General features: G+C 40.6%; 1 protein-coding gene across 1 annotated transcript in view; it reads left to right on the plus strand.

The window, feature by feature from the left end:
* Positions 1–16806, plus strand: part of ttn.1 (titin, tandem duplicate 1) — a 203143-nt gene that overhangs the window by 23824 nt on the left and 162513 nt on the right. Inside the window, exons 17-36 of the mRNA XM_049485137.1 lie at positions 265–468; positions 578–720; positions 2040–2218; positions 2292–2522; positions 3342–3577; positions 3974–4194; positions 4885–5049; positions 5162–5330; positions 6686–8370; positions 8823–9104; positions 9320–9586; positions 9733–10005; positions 10122–10385; positions 10703–10963; positions 11106–11366; positions 11828–12091; positions 12651–12911; positions 13623–13883; positions 13970–14230; positions 16202–16343. Of these exons, the coding sequence (XP_049341094.1) occupies positions 265–468; positions 578–720; positions 2040–2218; positions 2292–2522; positions 3342–3577; positions 3974–4194; positions 4885–5049; positions 5162–5330; positions 6686–8370; positions 8823–9104; positions 9320–9586; positions 9733–10005; positions 10122–10385; positions 10703–10963; positions 11106–11366; positions 11828–12091; positions 12651–12911; positions 13623–13883; positions 13970–14230; positions 16202–16343 (6030 nt within the window). The remainder of the gene's footprint in view (positions 1–264; positions 469–577; positions 721–2039; positions 2219–2291; positions 2523–3341; positions 3578–3973; positions 4195–4884; positions 5050–5161; positions 5331–6685; positions 8371–8822; positions 9105–9319; positions 9587–9732; positions 10006–10121; positions 10386–10702; positions 10964–11105; positions 11367–11827; positions 12092–12650; positions 12912–13622; positions 13884–13969; positions 14231–16201; positions 16344–16806) is intronic.

Here is a 16806-nt window from a genome sequence, read left to right on the forward strand (position 1 = left end):
TTCGAGATGCGCAAGGTGTACTTTTCCCGAAGTTATGATAGCAAAGACACACTGACGCCCTAAATCAAGCTGCATGAAGCACGGTTATATTTCTTATATATTATACTTATATATTTCAGAAATGGTTCCTTGGTGGTCTCTACCAAGACACAAGCAGAATGGCAGAATGGATATATATATATATATATATATATATATATATGTTTTTTTTGTAATAAATATTAATTAATTTCTCTTTATTTGTCTTTATTTAACTCTTTCTAGACCTGAAGACACTATGTCAGAAGTAAGCGGCGTATCCGAGCCTGTGGATCCCGCACAAGCCGTGGCTCCTTTCTTTGTTAAGAAGCCCACAGTGCAGAAGCTGGTAGAGGGTGGAAGCGTTGTGTTTGACTGCCAGATCGGAGGAAGTCCCAAACCCCACATCTACTGGAAGAAGAGTGGAGTTCCACTAACCACTGGATACAGGTATTTTTAATACTTTTACTTTAAAATGTGTTCAAAATAGTTTTAGCGTGCAATAAATGTAATTTCATGTTAATTAAATACCTTTCTGTTTGTTTTCTTGATCCATTAGATACAGAGTAGCCTACAATAAGGAAACAGGACAGTGTAAACTGGAGATCTCCATGACGTTCTCTGATGATGCTGGAGAATACACAGTGTTCGCCAGGAATCAGCTGGGAGAAGTTTCTGCCTCAGCCATGCTGCTTGATGAAGGTTGGTCATACACATTTACCACACATAAGCATGAACTAACATAGGGATACACCAAAAATCAAAAGAATTATAGGTTTTGGCTGAACCCTAAACAAAGTGAAACATTTAGCTGAATACGAAACATCTTGCCATGTTAGCAGTGCTACTTTCCTCATAAATTCAATCAGCAGAGGCATTAAAATACACAGATGTCACACATTTAGCTAGTTAAATTAGAATTTACACAGAGAATCACAGTCAGCCTTTTGGTTAACAAACAAATGCTAAGGCAAAACCGCCAGTTTGTTATGATAAAGAAATGTTATTAGTGCATATCTAAACTAATTGGACTGGGAAGTTAAAATGACCTAATTATGAGTACAAAAGTTTAAATACAGTTCGGATATCCTACTCAGAAGTGTCTCTTTAAAACACTTTAATACACCGTCTGCAGCTGTTTCAAGTGTGGCTTTTATTATTATTCCATTGTTGTAAAATATAAAGCAATAAACTGCAGTAAATTAGAATTAATCAGTTCTGCTGATGTTAATTTTAATCTATCAAACTGTTTAACTTAAGCTTACTGTTGCCTCAAAAATACATTCATTCAAAAAATAGCAAATATTAATAGTAGTGTCTGTAAACATCTGTCTGTTGACATGCTTACATGGGGTATATATGCAGCCCCCAAATTTAGTTTTTGCCCCAAAGCACAATGCGAGCAATGTGAGAACTAATGTTTAATTTGTCTCTAAAAAACTCTGAAGCAATCACAAAAACACACAACATATTGCTGTGCAAAACCAAGCTTATTTCTGATTGGCTCTTTGTGTCATATAATGCGTCAGACTGTTTGGAGAAGTTCATTCTGGTGTGTGATCATGAGAGGCAGGGATATATATGGGTGAATTAAACTCTTATTCCAGTTTAAACTTAAGACTTCCACATGGTAACGTTTGCTTAACTGTTGTGATTTGTTGCTCAGTGTTACTGGCTTTTAACCCTTTTGTTGCTTAACTCTTAGCAATAGCAGCTAGCTGTTAAGCAAGCTCCTAACTTAGTCAGTAGCAGTTAATCTCTCCTAACACGGACTTAACCACGGACACCACGCTCTATGTATTTTAGAATTGTTTAATTTAATAAATATACACTGTAGAAAACCTTTTTATGCATTGTTTTCTGTTGAAGACACATGTAATCAAACCCAATATGTTCTCTCATATATATGGCCCTCCCAAGCAAGGTGAACCTGCGGCTATGCTAACAGTGATAGTATTTTAATCTCTAACCCCTGACTAATGGATAAATATCTATTGCTAATTAAAACGTATGTTTTGCAGAGGCGTTCGAATCTCAGACAAAGCAACCAGAACCTGCATACAGACCTGAAGCAGTGCCAGAGCCTAAAGTGGCGGACGTGGCGCCTGCAGTTCTCAGTGAGGCTGATAAAGACGTGGCGCTCGCTCAGAGGAGGCTGGTCCAGCAGGCCCAGATGATGCAGTCCTTCACCTCCGAGACCGTGAGTAAACTTACCGCCGGCTCATCCTCATTCCACCTGCAGAATCATCATTAACCCACTGTATTTATTACAGGAATTCCAAATCTCCGCTATTGAGCAGAAGATCATCTACGAGACGGAGCTGCGCATTCTGAAGATCACCTACCAGGAGCTGGTGACGGAGGACGGCGAGCAGGTGGACCTGAGCGTACCTGAGCAGGAGGCTGTCTCACCTGTCTTCAACATTCCTGTGAAACATTACCGACTGAGGGAGGGCATGAGCGCCACCTTCCACTTCAAGATGACGGGATCTCCACTACCTAAGGTGGGTCATCAGTAGCCTTGTTAAAAACTTGTTAGTAGCACTAAAATATGTTCAAATTAGGTGAAAAATACAAAAAAAATGCATTTTCTATTAAATATACACAAAAGAAAATACACACGTGTATTTTTAAACAAATATGCTTTAAATTATACTTTGTGTTAAAAGAAAAAATATATATAGTGACATTAAACACTGCTTAAAATCCACTTTAGTGTTAAGGTGTACACAATAAGTGCATCAATAGTACAGTAGCAAAGTAGTACATTTACAATATAATTCAAGTTTATTAAAAATTATGTTTAAAAAAAAATGCACATAATCAAATCTACTTAAGTTTGCAGAAGTTATACGAAAAAAGCTTCACTCAAAAGCACAACTCAATGCTTTTATGGTGTATTTAAATAACTTTTTAAGACTAGACTTTGACTAGACCACTCCAAAACCTACATTTAGTTTGAAGCGATTCAGAGGTGGACTTGATGGTGTGCTTTGGGTCATTGTCCTTTTGCAGAACCCAAGTATGCATGATTACATGCGATTTTTCACTTAGGGCCAGGTTGATTTGAATAGCTTTTTCCCCTTAATTAATGCAATCCTTATTTATAAACTGCTGTGTTTTTTATGTACTCAGCTCATATTTGTCTGATATTAAAGTTTGTTTGATAATCTGAAAAATGCAATATGACAAAAAAGCAAAAACAGACCAAACCATTATGGTACATGTTCTTAACCCCCTCATTCACCATCATCACCTTCAGTGTGTAGTCATTCCCCCAGGCTATCCTCTCCTAAACGTTTCTCTTGTTCTTTAATTCTCAGATTGCGTGGTATAAAGACGGTAAGCGTATCAGACATGGAGAGCACTATCAGATCGAGGTTCTTCAGGACGGCAGAGCCAGTCTCCGCCTCCCTGCGGTTCACCAATCGGACGAGGGCGTCTACACGGCTCTAATTAGCAACATTAAGGGAAATGCAGTCAGCTCTGGGAAGATATACGTGGAACCGTCCGCTCCACAGACTCCATACCTTCAGCCAGAAGCAGTTCAGAGGATCAGGTACACTTCAATCTATCAATCAATTTATCTATCTATCTATCTATCTGTCTGTCTGTCTGTCTGTCTGTCTGTCTGTCTGTCTGTCTGTCTGTCTGTCTGTCTGTCTGTCTGTCTGTCTGTCTGTCTGTCTGTCTATCTATCTATCTATCTATCTATCTATCTATCTATCTATCTATCTATATGTCTGTCTATCTATCTATCTATCTATCTATCTATCTATCTATCTATCTATCTATCTATCTATCTATATGTCTGTCTATCTATGTAATAAAATAAAACTAAAGAGAATAGGTAACATTTTATGTAAGAAGCTAATTGCATGAAAAATCCTGATGTAACATAAATGGTACAACAATTTTAAACTCACTGATGAATTTCTATTTTAACACATGGTAGGTCCACATCTCCGCGCTCCACGAGCCGTTCTCCTGGACGTTCTCCTGGACGTTCTCCCGCCCGCCGGCTGGACGAGACTGATGAAGCTCAGCTGGAGAGACTCTATAAACCTGTGTTTGTTACAAAGCCCTCATCGTTTAGATGCTCCGAGGGTCAAACCGCAAGATTTGATCTGAAGGTTGTTGGCAGACCCATGCCCGACACCTTCTGGTTCCATAACGGTAAGTATGAAGTGTTTTGAATTGTAAATTGAATACATGCATTATACAGAAGAGACCATTTATTTACAGAAAATGAGAAATGACTGAAATAACAAAAAAAAAGATGCAGAGCTTTCAGACCTCAAATAATGCAAAGACAACAAGTTCATATTCATAAAGTTTTAAGAGTTCAGAAATAATCAATATTTGGTGGAATATCATGTTTATGATATCAGGCATCATGTTCTCCTCCACCAGTCTTACACACTGCTTTTGGATAACTTTATGCTGCTTTACTCCTGGTGTAAAAATACAAGCAGTTCAGTTTGGTGGTTTGATGGTTTGTGATCATCCATCTTCCTCTTGATTATATTCCAGAGGTTTTTAATTTGGTAAAATCAAAGAAACTCTTCATTTTTAAGTGTCTCTTATTTTTTTCCGTTTCCAAATCAAATTTCACCTTTACTTATACACATTATACTGATATATTACTATCAAATACATAGTTTTTATTTACAAGAAATTTCGCAAGAAAATGAATGTAAAAACAAAACAATAATGTTCTGTTAGCAGGGGTGCAAAAAAATGACCAATTTTTCTGTCATTTTCTATAATAATTTGTAATATATATATTTTTTATTTAAATAAATTGTTGCTAAAATGAACTATGTAGAAACTTTCTTTTATAAAACTATATTTTCTCTTTATTAGGACAACAAGTGGTTAATGACTACACCCACAAGATAGTGGTGAAGGAGGACGGAACCCAGTCTCTGATTGTGGTTCCTGCTATGCCGTATGACTCTGGAGAATGGACAGTTGTAGCTCAGAACAGAGCTGGAAAAACCTCAGTTTCTATGACTCTCACTGTAGAAGGTATGCTGATAATTACGTGGCTCTAAATGCATTAAATTTAACTGAAACTTATCAATATTATGTATCGTATATGTTACGTAATATATATGTTTTTTTTTATATTATTCTTTAGCGAGAGAAAACCTGGTGAAGCCTCAGTTTGTTGAGAAACTGAAGAATATCAGTGTTAAGGAGGGCAGTTTGGTCGAGTTGGCTGTTAAAGCAATTGGCAACCCTCTTCCCGATATCGTCTGGCTGAAGAACAGCGATATTGTTTCCCCACACAAACACCCGAACATCAAGTAAGTACTTAATCTTATGGCGGATAGTGTCGACATAAGCAGCAATGAGCCTGTTTACATCTGGAAATGTAGGTTTTTGGTGATCAGATCACTTGAGAATTCATTTTTCTGCAAAAAAAAAAAAAAAAAGCCAGGTCTAGATTAGAGTACAGTAGGTCATGCTGCTTCTCCATCAGCAGCCGGAGTCTGAGAGAGAGAGAGAGAGAGAGAGTACAGTAGGTCATGCTGCTTCTCCATCAGCAGCCGGAGTCTGAGAGAGAGAGAGAGAGAGAGAGAGTACAGTAGGTCATGCTGCTTCTCCATCAGCAGCCGGAGTCTGAGAGAGAGAGAGAGAGAGAGAGAGAGAGAGAGAGTACAGTAGGTCATGCTGCTTCTCCATCAGCAGCCGGAGTCTGAGAGAGAGAGAGAGAGAGAGAGAGAGTACAGTAGGTCATGCTGCTTCTCCATCAACAGCTGGAGTCTGAGAGAGAGAGAGAGAGAGAGAGAGAGAGCGTACAGTAGATCATGCTGCTTCTCCATCAGCAGCTGGAGTCTGAGAGAGAGAGAGAGAGAGAGAGAGAGAGAGTAAAGGAGGTCATGCTGCTTCTCCATCAACAGCTGGAGTCTGAGAGAGAGAGAGAGAGAGAGAGAGTACAGTAGGTCATGCTGCTTCTCCATCAGCAGCTGGAGTCTGAGAGAGAGAGAGAGAGAGAGAGAGAGAGAGCGTACAGTAGATCATGCTGCTGTTTCTCCATCAGCAGCCGGAGTCTGAGAGAGAGAGAGAGAGAGAGAGAGAGAGAGTAAAGGAGGTCATGCTGCTTCTCCATCAACAGCTGGAGTCTGAGAGAGAGAGAGAGAGAGAGAGAGTACAGTAGGTCATGCTGCTTCTCCATCAGCAGCTGGAGTCTGAGAGAGAGAGAGAGAGAGAGAGAGAGAGAGAGAGAGAGAGTAAAGGAGGTCATGCTGCTTCTCCATCAGCAGCTGGAGTCTGAGAGAGAGAGAGAGAGAGTAAAGGAGGTCATGCTGCTTCTCTTGCATCAGCAGTCGGAGTCCGAGAGAGAGAGAGAGAGAGAGTACAGTATGTCATGCTGCTTCTCCATCAGCATCCGGACTCTAAGAGAGAATGCATTGATTGTTGGCAGTGGGAAAAGGTGTGTGTGTGAATAGGTACTGGGCAATTGGTCTTCCAATTGAGGAGACAAGTGTGAACAGAATCCGTTAAAATCTGATCCAAATGCATGTTAATTCCTGGTGTAAACAGACTCTATATGACAGATATATTGCCTTGGATCCTGAATATTTAAGTTGACAAAGTAATATCCACCTGTTGTGACCATAATCAAAGAGACTGAACTGAAATAATCGTTGTATTTCAGGATTGAAGGTGGAAAAGGACAGGCTCTTTTCAAAATCGCTCAGAGCTCCGGTTCTGACAGTGCGTGGTACACCGCCACGGCTATTAACAAAGCTGGCCGAGACACCACCCGCTGCAGAGTCAACGTGGAGGTAGAGGCAGCAGAGCCTCAGCCAGAGAGAAGACTCATTATTCCTAAAGGAACTTACAAAGCTAAGGAGATCGCCGCTCCAGAGTTGGAGCCACTGCACCTCCGTTACGGACAGGATCAGTGGGAGGAAGGAGATCTTTACGATAAAGAGAAGCAGCAGAAACCTCACTTTAAAAAGAAGCTGACTTCAGTCAGACTGAAGCAGTTTGGCCCTGTGCACTTTGAATGTAGACTGACCCCTATTGGTGACCCAACGATGATCGTTGAGTGGTTGCACGATGGGAAACCTCTGGAAGCGGCGAACAGACTACGTATGGTCAATGAGTTCGGATACTGCAGTCTCGACTATGAAGCTGCTTATGCTAGAGACAGTGGTGTTATTACCTGCAGAGCTACTAACAAATTCGGTATTGACCAGACCTCCGCTACTCTACTGGTGAGGGAAGGGAAGGGTCTTGTCGAGGAGACTCAGTTGCCAGAGGGAAGGAGTGCCCAGAGAATCGATGAAATTAAGCGACTAGCTCATGAGGGACCATCTGGAGTTAGTGGAGAAGAAGTGACCGAGAAAATAAAACCAGAGATCGTCTTGCTTCCAGAACCAGTAAGAGTACTGGAGGGCGAAACTGCCAAATTCCGCTGCAGAGTTACCGGCTACCCAGCACCCAAGGTTAACTGGTACCTCAACGGACAACTCGTCCTCAAGAGCAAAAGATTCAGACTGCTGTTTGACGGCATTCACTACTTAGAGGTCGTAGACTGCAAATCCTACGACGCCGGTGAAATGAAAGTCTTGGCAGAAAACCCCGAAGGCGTGATTGAACACACCGTAAAGTTCGAGGTTCAACAGAAGGAGGACTTCAGAACCGTCCTTCGCCAGACCAAGGGTCCAGCACCTGCTGTTCCAGAGCCTGGCAGAGAAACCTACGAGCTCACCGCAACTGAGAAGCAGACAGGCGTCTCTAAGGAGATCAAGGAGTTGGTAAGGTTGAGGAAAGCTGAGAGAGTAATCCACGAGAAATCAACCGAAGAAACAGAGGAACTAAGAAGCAAATTCAAGCGCAGGACTCAGGAGGGCTACTACGAAGCCATCACCGCCGTTGAGCTCAAGGCCCGCAAGAAGGACGAGTCCTACGAAGGCATGCTCAAGAGGACAAAAGACGAACTCCTCCATCACACCAAAGAACTCACCGAAGCCGAAAAGAAAAAAGAGGAGGAGCGAAAACTCGCCGCCGCCAAGCTTAAACCCGAGAGAGTGAAGCTTTCACCAAGTATGGAAGCTCCGAAGATCACCGAACGTATCCAGAGTCAGACCGTCGCTCTGGGTGACGAAGTGCGATTCCGTGTCCGAGTTACCGGTAGACCTGAACCAGAATGCCAGTGGTTCAAGAATGGAGTTTTGATGGAGAAATCAAACCGCATCAACTGGCACTGGTCTGAAAACCATGTCTGCGAACTGGTCATCAAAGACGTTGCTGCTGAAGACTCTGCTAGCATCATGGTCAAAGCCATGAACGTTGCAGGAGAGACCTCAAGCCATGCCTTCTTGCTGGTTCAAGGTAAATGCATTTTTTTAACTGCTTTAAACCTACTGGGGTCCATGTAATTTTTCTTTTTGACAATATAGCATTAAGAATTTGAAGAGTCTTCCCTTTCAGTGGCATTTTATTGCAGGATCCTACTGTACATGACTCTGGAAATCTGGACATCTTACAAAGCTATAAATAATGGTTTCAGATTTTTATTGCACACCAGAAATGTTTAATTGACTTTAAGACTGTGTTTAAAGTTGTTCCACCAATGACAGATACAAGGAAGATTATGGCAAAGATATAATTGATAGAATCATTAAGAAACGTGGCATGACCTGCCGATAAGATCATGGACCCAAGAGGATTAAATTCAAAGTCACTAAATATTCTGTACCTGCATCACTGAAAAACTATTAACCTAAATATTCTCTTTCTACTTTTACCTCTTTTAACTTTTAACCTCATTGTTCCTTTTTCAGCAAAACAAGTGATCACCTTTACTCAAGTACTAGAAGATCAAAGTGGCAAAGAGAAGGACACCATGGTGACCTTTGAATGTGAGACGAATGAGCCGTTTGTCAAAGTCAAATGGCTGAAGAACAACGCCGAGATTTTCTCTGGGGACAAGTACAGGATGCACTCCGACAGAAAAGTGCACTTCCTGTCCGTGCTGATCATAGGCATGAGTGACGAGGCTGAGTACACCTGTGCCGTCGTTGAGGACGACCACATCAGAACGTCTGCTAGACTTTATGTTGAAGGTAATAAAAACAGGGTTACGTTTGCTTTTTGTTGTACTAATTTTAGAGATATACTTGTTGGATGCACACCTCTTGTGCACCTTTAGAAAGGAATGCAACACACCTTGTGATAGTTTATGCACTCAGCAACATCAGCAATTGAGGTCTAATAATAGTGTAGTGTATATAATATTCTCGATTCTATGTTTGACAATTTTTTGTCATTGTTCACAAAGGTGCACCACTTGAAATTTTGAAAAACCTTGAGAATACAGAAGTACCCGAGACGTACGCTGGAGAGTTTGAGTGTGTCTTATCCCGAGAGGATGCTGAGGGAACCTGGTACTTTGAGAATAAAGAGATCACTCCCAGCCTCAAATATGTTGTGACCTCTCGCCGCGGTCGCCATAGCCTGTCTGTAAAAGACGTGAAGAAAGAGGACCAAGGAAAATACACTTTCCAAGTGGGCAATCTGAAGACAAGCGCCACCCTGAAGATGAAATGTAAGTGTATCTAAAGGGATTTTGGCTTTTTAAGGGATTTTAAGATGTTTGCCATTGCATGCAAAGGGTTTCATTGATATATTATTGTTAATATTCTATGATATCAATTGTCTAATCGATTGATTGTTGATTTCTCTTCGTTCTAGTGCGTCCAGTTACGCTGCTGCAAGGCCTCTCAGACCTGGCGATCTGTGAAGGTGATATCGCCCAGCTGGAGGTGCGATTCTCTCAGGAGAACGTTGAAGGATCTTGGCTGAAGGATGGTCAGCCCATCTCTGCTACTGATAGAGTTCACATTGTGATTGACAAGCAAACCCACAAGCTTCTCATTGAAGATGCTAAAAAAGATGACGCTGCGATCTACTCCTTCGTCGTTCCCATTCAAGACATTTCTACATCTGGAAAGCTCACGGTTAAAAGTACGTTTCTGCTGGGATTTCTAGTGGATGTTCTTTAACTGGTCTTTATATGGAGTAAATGGATGTGTGGGTAGATGAAGGAATTAATAAAGCATTCTTTTTTCTTTCTTTTAAAGCCATTGAGTTTGTGGCGCCATTAAAGGACATTTCTTCAATTGAGGGAACAAAGTCCGTCTTTGAGGCCAAGATCACCGCTGCCGACGTCAGCTCAGTGAAATGGTACCATGGTGACAAACTGGTGGTTCCCAGTGACAGAGTACAGATGGTTGTCAAAGGATCCAAACAGCGTCTGGTACTGCACAGGACCTTCGCTTCTGATGAAGGACAGTATAAGATGGTTGTTGGTAGAGTCGACTCATCGTGCAGACTGAGCGTTGAAGGTATGTTCTACAGAACACAGGAAGTTCAGACACAACACCATTTACCAATCTGATTTTACGCCTCTATCGCAACGAGAATCGAAACCCCCTACCCCTCTTTCCCAACACCAGTTGAAACCCCCTACCCCTCTTTCCCAACACCAGTCGAAATTCCCTACAACTATTTCCCAACACCAATCCAAATTCCCTACACCTCTTTCCCTAAACACCAGTCGAAATCCCCTACCCCTTTTTCCCAACACCAATCGAAATTCCCTACCCCTACATTATTATTATTATGGTTAATTATAACCTAATCTTTCGCTTTTGCTTTTCAGCTATCAGAATTGTGAAGCACATGGAAGACTGTGTTTGCACCGAGACCCAGAACGTCACCTTTGAGGTTGAAGTATCTCACCCTGGTATCAACGGTTATTGGACCTTCAAGGGACAACCTCTTAAAACTTGCCCCAGTTACAAGATTGAGGCGAAGGGTACGACGCACAAACTGACGGTCATCAACACCATGAAGGACGAGGAGGGAGAGTACACCTTTGCTGCCGGAGAAAAGAGCTCCAGTGCAAAGCTTGTGGTTTCAGGTATTTAAACAGTATTTTAGACCAAATCAAATGTTTGAGCCACTGCAATCTTGTAGTTCTGATTAGGCTACATATATTTTTTACATAGTTTTGAGGGGTGGGGCTCATTTAATTGACTGTTTTATGTCCTCCTCTCCACTAGGTGGTGCTATAAGTAGACCCCTGCATGATTTGACAGTAGCGGAGTCTCAGACCGCTGAGCTGGAGTGTGAGGTGGCCAGCGCCTCTGCTGAGGGCAAGTGGTTTAAGGACGGACAGCCTGTCGATTTCAACGAGAACGTCAGGAGTGAAGATATCGCCACCGTGAGACGCCTCGTCATCGTGATCACAAGGCCACAAGATATTGGGGAGTACACCTACCAGGTGGCAAACTCCAAAACATCAGCCAACCTGAAAGTTGAAGGTACGTTCTGATGTTCTGCACACCTTAGAGCGTACGTTAGAGGTGGAAAAAGACTTTATATATATATAGGAAACTTGGTAGTTCTAACGTTTGGCAATCAGTATCATCTTTAAAAACAATTAGATACTGCTACTATGATCGGGAGATCACTGATTCGAATCCCGGTCATGCAGCTTGCCGACAGCTGCCGGAGCCCCGAGAGAGCACACACAGTTGTCCTTGCTCTCTCTGGGTGGGTACAGTACAGTAGATGGCGCTCTCTTTCCCCTCATCACTCCTAGGGTGATGTGGATCAGCACAAGGCTGCGTCTGTGAGCTGATGTATCAGAACCGGGTTGGGAATTTGGCCGCGCAAATTAGGGAGAAAATGTGATACAAATTACTCTACTTATTACTTCGAAATATATTTATTTTCCACTTATGTATCTAAACGATCTTATGTTTCTTTACTTATTTAATAGCTGTTAAAATCAAGAAGACCATCAAGAACCAGACCGTCACCGAGACTCAGGAAGCAGCGTTCAGTCTAGAACTCACCCATTTGGACGTACAAGGATCTCAGTGGATCAAGAACGGAGTGGAGATTGTCCCGAGTGATAAATACGAGATTACAGTAGATGGAATGATTCACACCCTTAAAATCAAAAACTGCAACACCCAGGATGAGTCTGTTTATGGATTCAAGCTTGGAAAGCTCTCCGCTAATGCCAGACTCAACGTCGAGAGTAAGTATTCGACCGATTTGACAGTTTGTTGATGTAGGAATAGTACACTGTTAAACGTTATTTAAAACTGTTGGAAAATATTTTAAAAGTGCTCTAACCTTAGCAACAAGCTAGCTGACCTTAGTGATGAGCTAGCTAAAATACTAATGTTACAGGGTGGAGAATTAATGCTAGCGAAAAGCTAGCTAGCTAATCTTAGCAACGAGCTGTTTGAGGGCAAATTGCGATTTTTTTTTTTACATTTTATTATAAAAATAAATAGAATTTGATTCAGTTGACTTCATGTAGTGACTTCCGATTAAGTCTTAGAAGAGACAGAGTTTAGGCATCATTTTTATAAATAAAGAAGATACTCTAATGTTTTTATTTTTAAACCTTAATCTGGTCTCGGCCTCGACTCGGGCTCGGCTCTAGTGGTCTTGACTACAACACTACCAAATCAAATGTTTCAGCCGCTGTAATCTTGTAGTTCTGATTACAGTACGTTTCTTAAGTAACTTCTACTTTAGACGTCGTATCTTCAGAGTTTGGTTTCTGATTTAACTTCTTTTTATTATAGCTATTAAAATCGTGAAGAAGCCTAAGGACGTGACCTCGTTGTTGGGAGACACCGCCTCCTTCGAGCTGAGTCTCTCCCACGATGATATCCCAGTTAAATGGATGTTCAAAGGCCAAGAGCTGAAGCCGAGCGCCAACGTGCAGATATTCTCCGAGAGGAAAGCTCACAAGCTGGTGATTCAGAGCGTGGAGAGCAGCATGGAGGGAGAGTACACCGCCATGTTCGGACATCTGCAGTGCAGCGCTCACCTGCACGTTGAGTGTAAGTATAAAAATCGGCAGTATATTTACCTCCAGTCTCTTTTTTAAGGGTAGATTTTAACGTATCACATCACGACGATCACAGCATCACAAATATATATTTAAGTTACTGTCTTTCTATGATTAAACGATTTGAGTCCCACTTCAGTTTCTGAATCAGTTTCTCTGATTTTGCTATTTATAGGTTTATGTTTGAGTAAAATGAACATTGTTGTTTTATTCTATAAACTACAGACAACATTTCTCCCAAATTACAAATAAAAATATTCTCATTTAGAGCATTTATTTACAGAAAATGAGAAATGGCTGAAATAACAAACAAAAAAAAGATGCAGAGCTTCTTAAGAGTTCAGAAATAATCAATATTTGGTGGAATAACCCTGGTGGTTTTTAATCACAGGTTTTTTTCATGCATCTTGGCATCATGTTCTCCTCCACCAGTCTTACACACTGCTTTTGGATAACTTTATGCTGCTTTACTCCTGGTGCAAAAATAATTCAAGCAGTTCAGTTTGGTGGTTTGATGGTTTGTGATCATCCATCTTCCTCTTGATTATATTCCAGAGGTTTTCAATTTGGTAAAATCAAAGAAAATCATAATTTTTAAGTGGTATAAGAACTGTATATATATATTGTGCAGCCCTACTATATAAAAGACAATACGTTTTGAGACTTGTATTGTATACTAATGTAACATAACTTCTATAAACAGCTCTGAAGGTCACCAAACCCATGAAGAACGTTGAGGTTCCAGAGACTCAGGTGGCCACGTTCGAGTGTGAAGTCTCTCACTTTAACGTCCCGTCCACCTGGCTGAAGAACGGAGTCGAGATCGAGATGAGCGAGAAGTTCAGCATCGTGGTTCAGGGTAAACTCCACCAGCTGAAGATCATGAACACCTGTGGAGAAGATGCTACAGAATACACGTTTGTCTGTGGAAGCGACAGAGTTTCCGCTAATCTGACTGTTAACCGTAAGTTTATATCTACTTTTATTTTTATTTCTCTCTTCACCAAGAGAAAATTAATATATACTTAATTTTTTTACATTTTCTTTCAGCAATTCTGATCACCCTGATGCTCCAAGACCTCAACGCTCAGGAGAAGGACACCATTACATTTGAAGCTTCAGTAAACTACGAGGGAATCACCTACAAGTGGCTGAAGAACGGCGTGGAGATCAGATCTACAGACCGATGCCAGACCCGCTCTCGACAGCTCTCTCACTCTCTCACCATCCGAAACGTTCACTTCGGGGACAGTGCCGAGTACAAGTTCGTAGCTGGATCTGCTCAGACTTCAGGAAAATTGTTTGTTGAAGGTGAGTTCTTATTTAATCTCTATTAGCGATGTCTCAATCCACACTGTAAAAAGTGAAGCATGGAGCTGTTCATTCAAGCTAATAAATATGATTGAACACATAGTACAATTATTGACTTTATTGTGAAACTCAACCTTTTTGAATTTTGATGTGTCAATTTTGATTCAGACTAAATTAATTACAATTCTGAAGGAAATAAACCAAATGTTTTGGTTCCACTGAAATCATACTCGAAGAAAAGAGATAAGGATGTAATATTTTTAATTTGAATCAAACATGAAGTGCGCATGCGCACTGTGGAGCACGGGAGAAGTTGTAGAGAAGTGCTTCAGAGCACTGAGGGAGAGAGGGAGAAAGTGCCTGAACGCGCTCGCGAGAGAGAGAATGAGAGAGGGAGAAAGTGCCTGAACGCGCTCGCGAGAGAGAGAATGAGAGAGGGAGAAAGTGCCTGAACGCGCTCGCGAGAGAGAGAATGAGAGAGGGAGAAAGTGCCTGAACGCGCTCGCGAGATAGCAACGCATGCTTATGGTATTGTGGCGTCGGGACTGGAGGGGGGGCGGAAGGAATTATGGGAGCTCACCCTGTTGGGGGAAGTGGGTGTTTTTCTGCGTGTTTATGTTACTGTTTATCCCAGAGTTTCATGTCATGTTTTATTATCACTGTTCTAGTATTATTCATGTAGTTATCAGTTATGTTGTTGTTTTGTGCCTCACCCTTTTTTCTGTGTGTGGGAGTGGGGTTAGCTGCGTTGGAGCTGTAGTTAGTTTCACTTTCAAAAGAGGAATCCCATGTAAATCCAGCTCTTAGTGTCCTCCTCAGAGCAAAATAAAAAGAGCAAGAGAGCACTGAAACGAATCTCGCTGGTAATCCGTCCTCTTCCACGCCACAGTAACTTCTGGAACTTCTGAATATGCTGCCATGTTTTTTTTTTTTTAAGTTCGGTTCAATTTAAATGTATTAGTTTGGTTCCGAAACTGAAATGTAAAGAATTTAACTTGGGTCAAGGTGAATAATTAATATTGGGCCGAGTAAAGTAATATGGTTTATGTCAAAATAAAATAATCAGGTTGTAACAATTGACTTTATTTAGATTGAGTGAAGTCAAATAGTTTAGATGCAACAAATGGACATCAATTTTTTTAATTTGAGCAGGGCTACACTTTTTACAGTGCAATTACGATCCAATCCAGTGACTCAGCAATCATTAATAATGGATCAGATACTGGATATTTCAATCCCAATCCAGTTCCTAATCCAGAGTCTTTGTTTTAACTTAACCATGGTGCACCAAAGCACCATCATCTGATCCGTGCAGGATCCAGGATCTTTCTGAGTAAAGGGTCATCAAGCATCAAGGGACCACAGTGTTCAGAAATGACCCAAAAAATAATGCACATTAAAATCTATGAAGATAATTTTGTTCCAAAATTCCAGTCAAAATTTTAAGAATTAAAAGAAAAAAAAAATGGTGCAAATTTAAAATAGAAAAACAAATAACCAAAAACATTTTTTAAATATATTTTGTCAGCTTTGCAGTTATTTGAAAAATATTTTATTTTTGGATTTTAAAGTGTTTTCCGTCTGGAATCTCTTGTTTGCTTCCCCTTTTTGGTTTTTAGTTGCTTCTTTATATAAATAATCTGCATTTTTTTAGTGATTTGATTGATTTTATATTTTTGTTTAAAACCTTTGGCACTTAATTAACTACAATAAAAATTAAAAACAATTTAACACACATTTACTTGTGTGTAAAATATATCACTTTAGTATTAATCTATTTAAACTGTGGAGCGTCAATATTAATACAAACACAAACATCAGATCAGATCAGCTAGCTATCATCTGATACTCAGAAGGAGCACTGAGTAGTAGAGGATTAAGAGCAAAATAATCTGATCTGGACGTCCCTAATCTCGGAAAGTCTTTTTAAAGATCTCATTCTAACTGTATCACTTCATTTCTTTTCTCCAGCTCGCGTCATTGAATTCACAAAACACATCAAGGACATTAAAGTTACTGAGAAGAAGAAGGCCATCTTTGAGTGTGAGCTCTCTGAGCCTAATGTTCATGTGACCTGGATGAAGGATGGGCAGGAACTGGAATTATCTGAAAGGTACTTTATTAAATTTTCCACAAACTCTCATAAATTAAAAGTCATACAACATAGTGCTTTAATACACTGACTTTCATTTAAATTTGAAACCTAAAATCTGTGATAGTACTGAGCGGGTCGACCCTGAGGAGGATGGGTTCCTCCTAAAGTTTCGTGCTCTTAATTTAAGGAAGTTTTCCCCAATAATCAGGATCTCTGCTCATAAAAGGCGTGGACCAGTTTTTCTCTGTAAAGCTGCTTCTGTTATAACTTCTGTTATAAATAGTGCTATAGAAATAAAAAAATTAATTGAGTTGAGAACTTTTTCCACTCTTTTGTAAAAGGTACATTTTAAGAGGAGTGCAAGAGTTTTGGAAAACATCGATATTTCTCACAAAATTGTCCAAAATGGCAAATTTTAAAACGATAAAAAGAAATACAACAATGGAAGCCAATGCACTCATCAAATTTCTTGATTTTTCAG

The sequence above is a fragment of the Astyanax mexicanus genome, chromosome 11, assembly GCF_023375975.1.
Source record: "Astyanax mexicanus isolate ESR-SI-001 chromosome 11, AstMex3_surface, whole genome shotgun sequence".
Lineage (NCBI taxonomy): Eukaryota > Metazoa > Chordata > Actinopteri > Characiformes > Acestrorhamphidae > Astyanax > Astyanax mexicanus.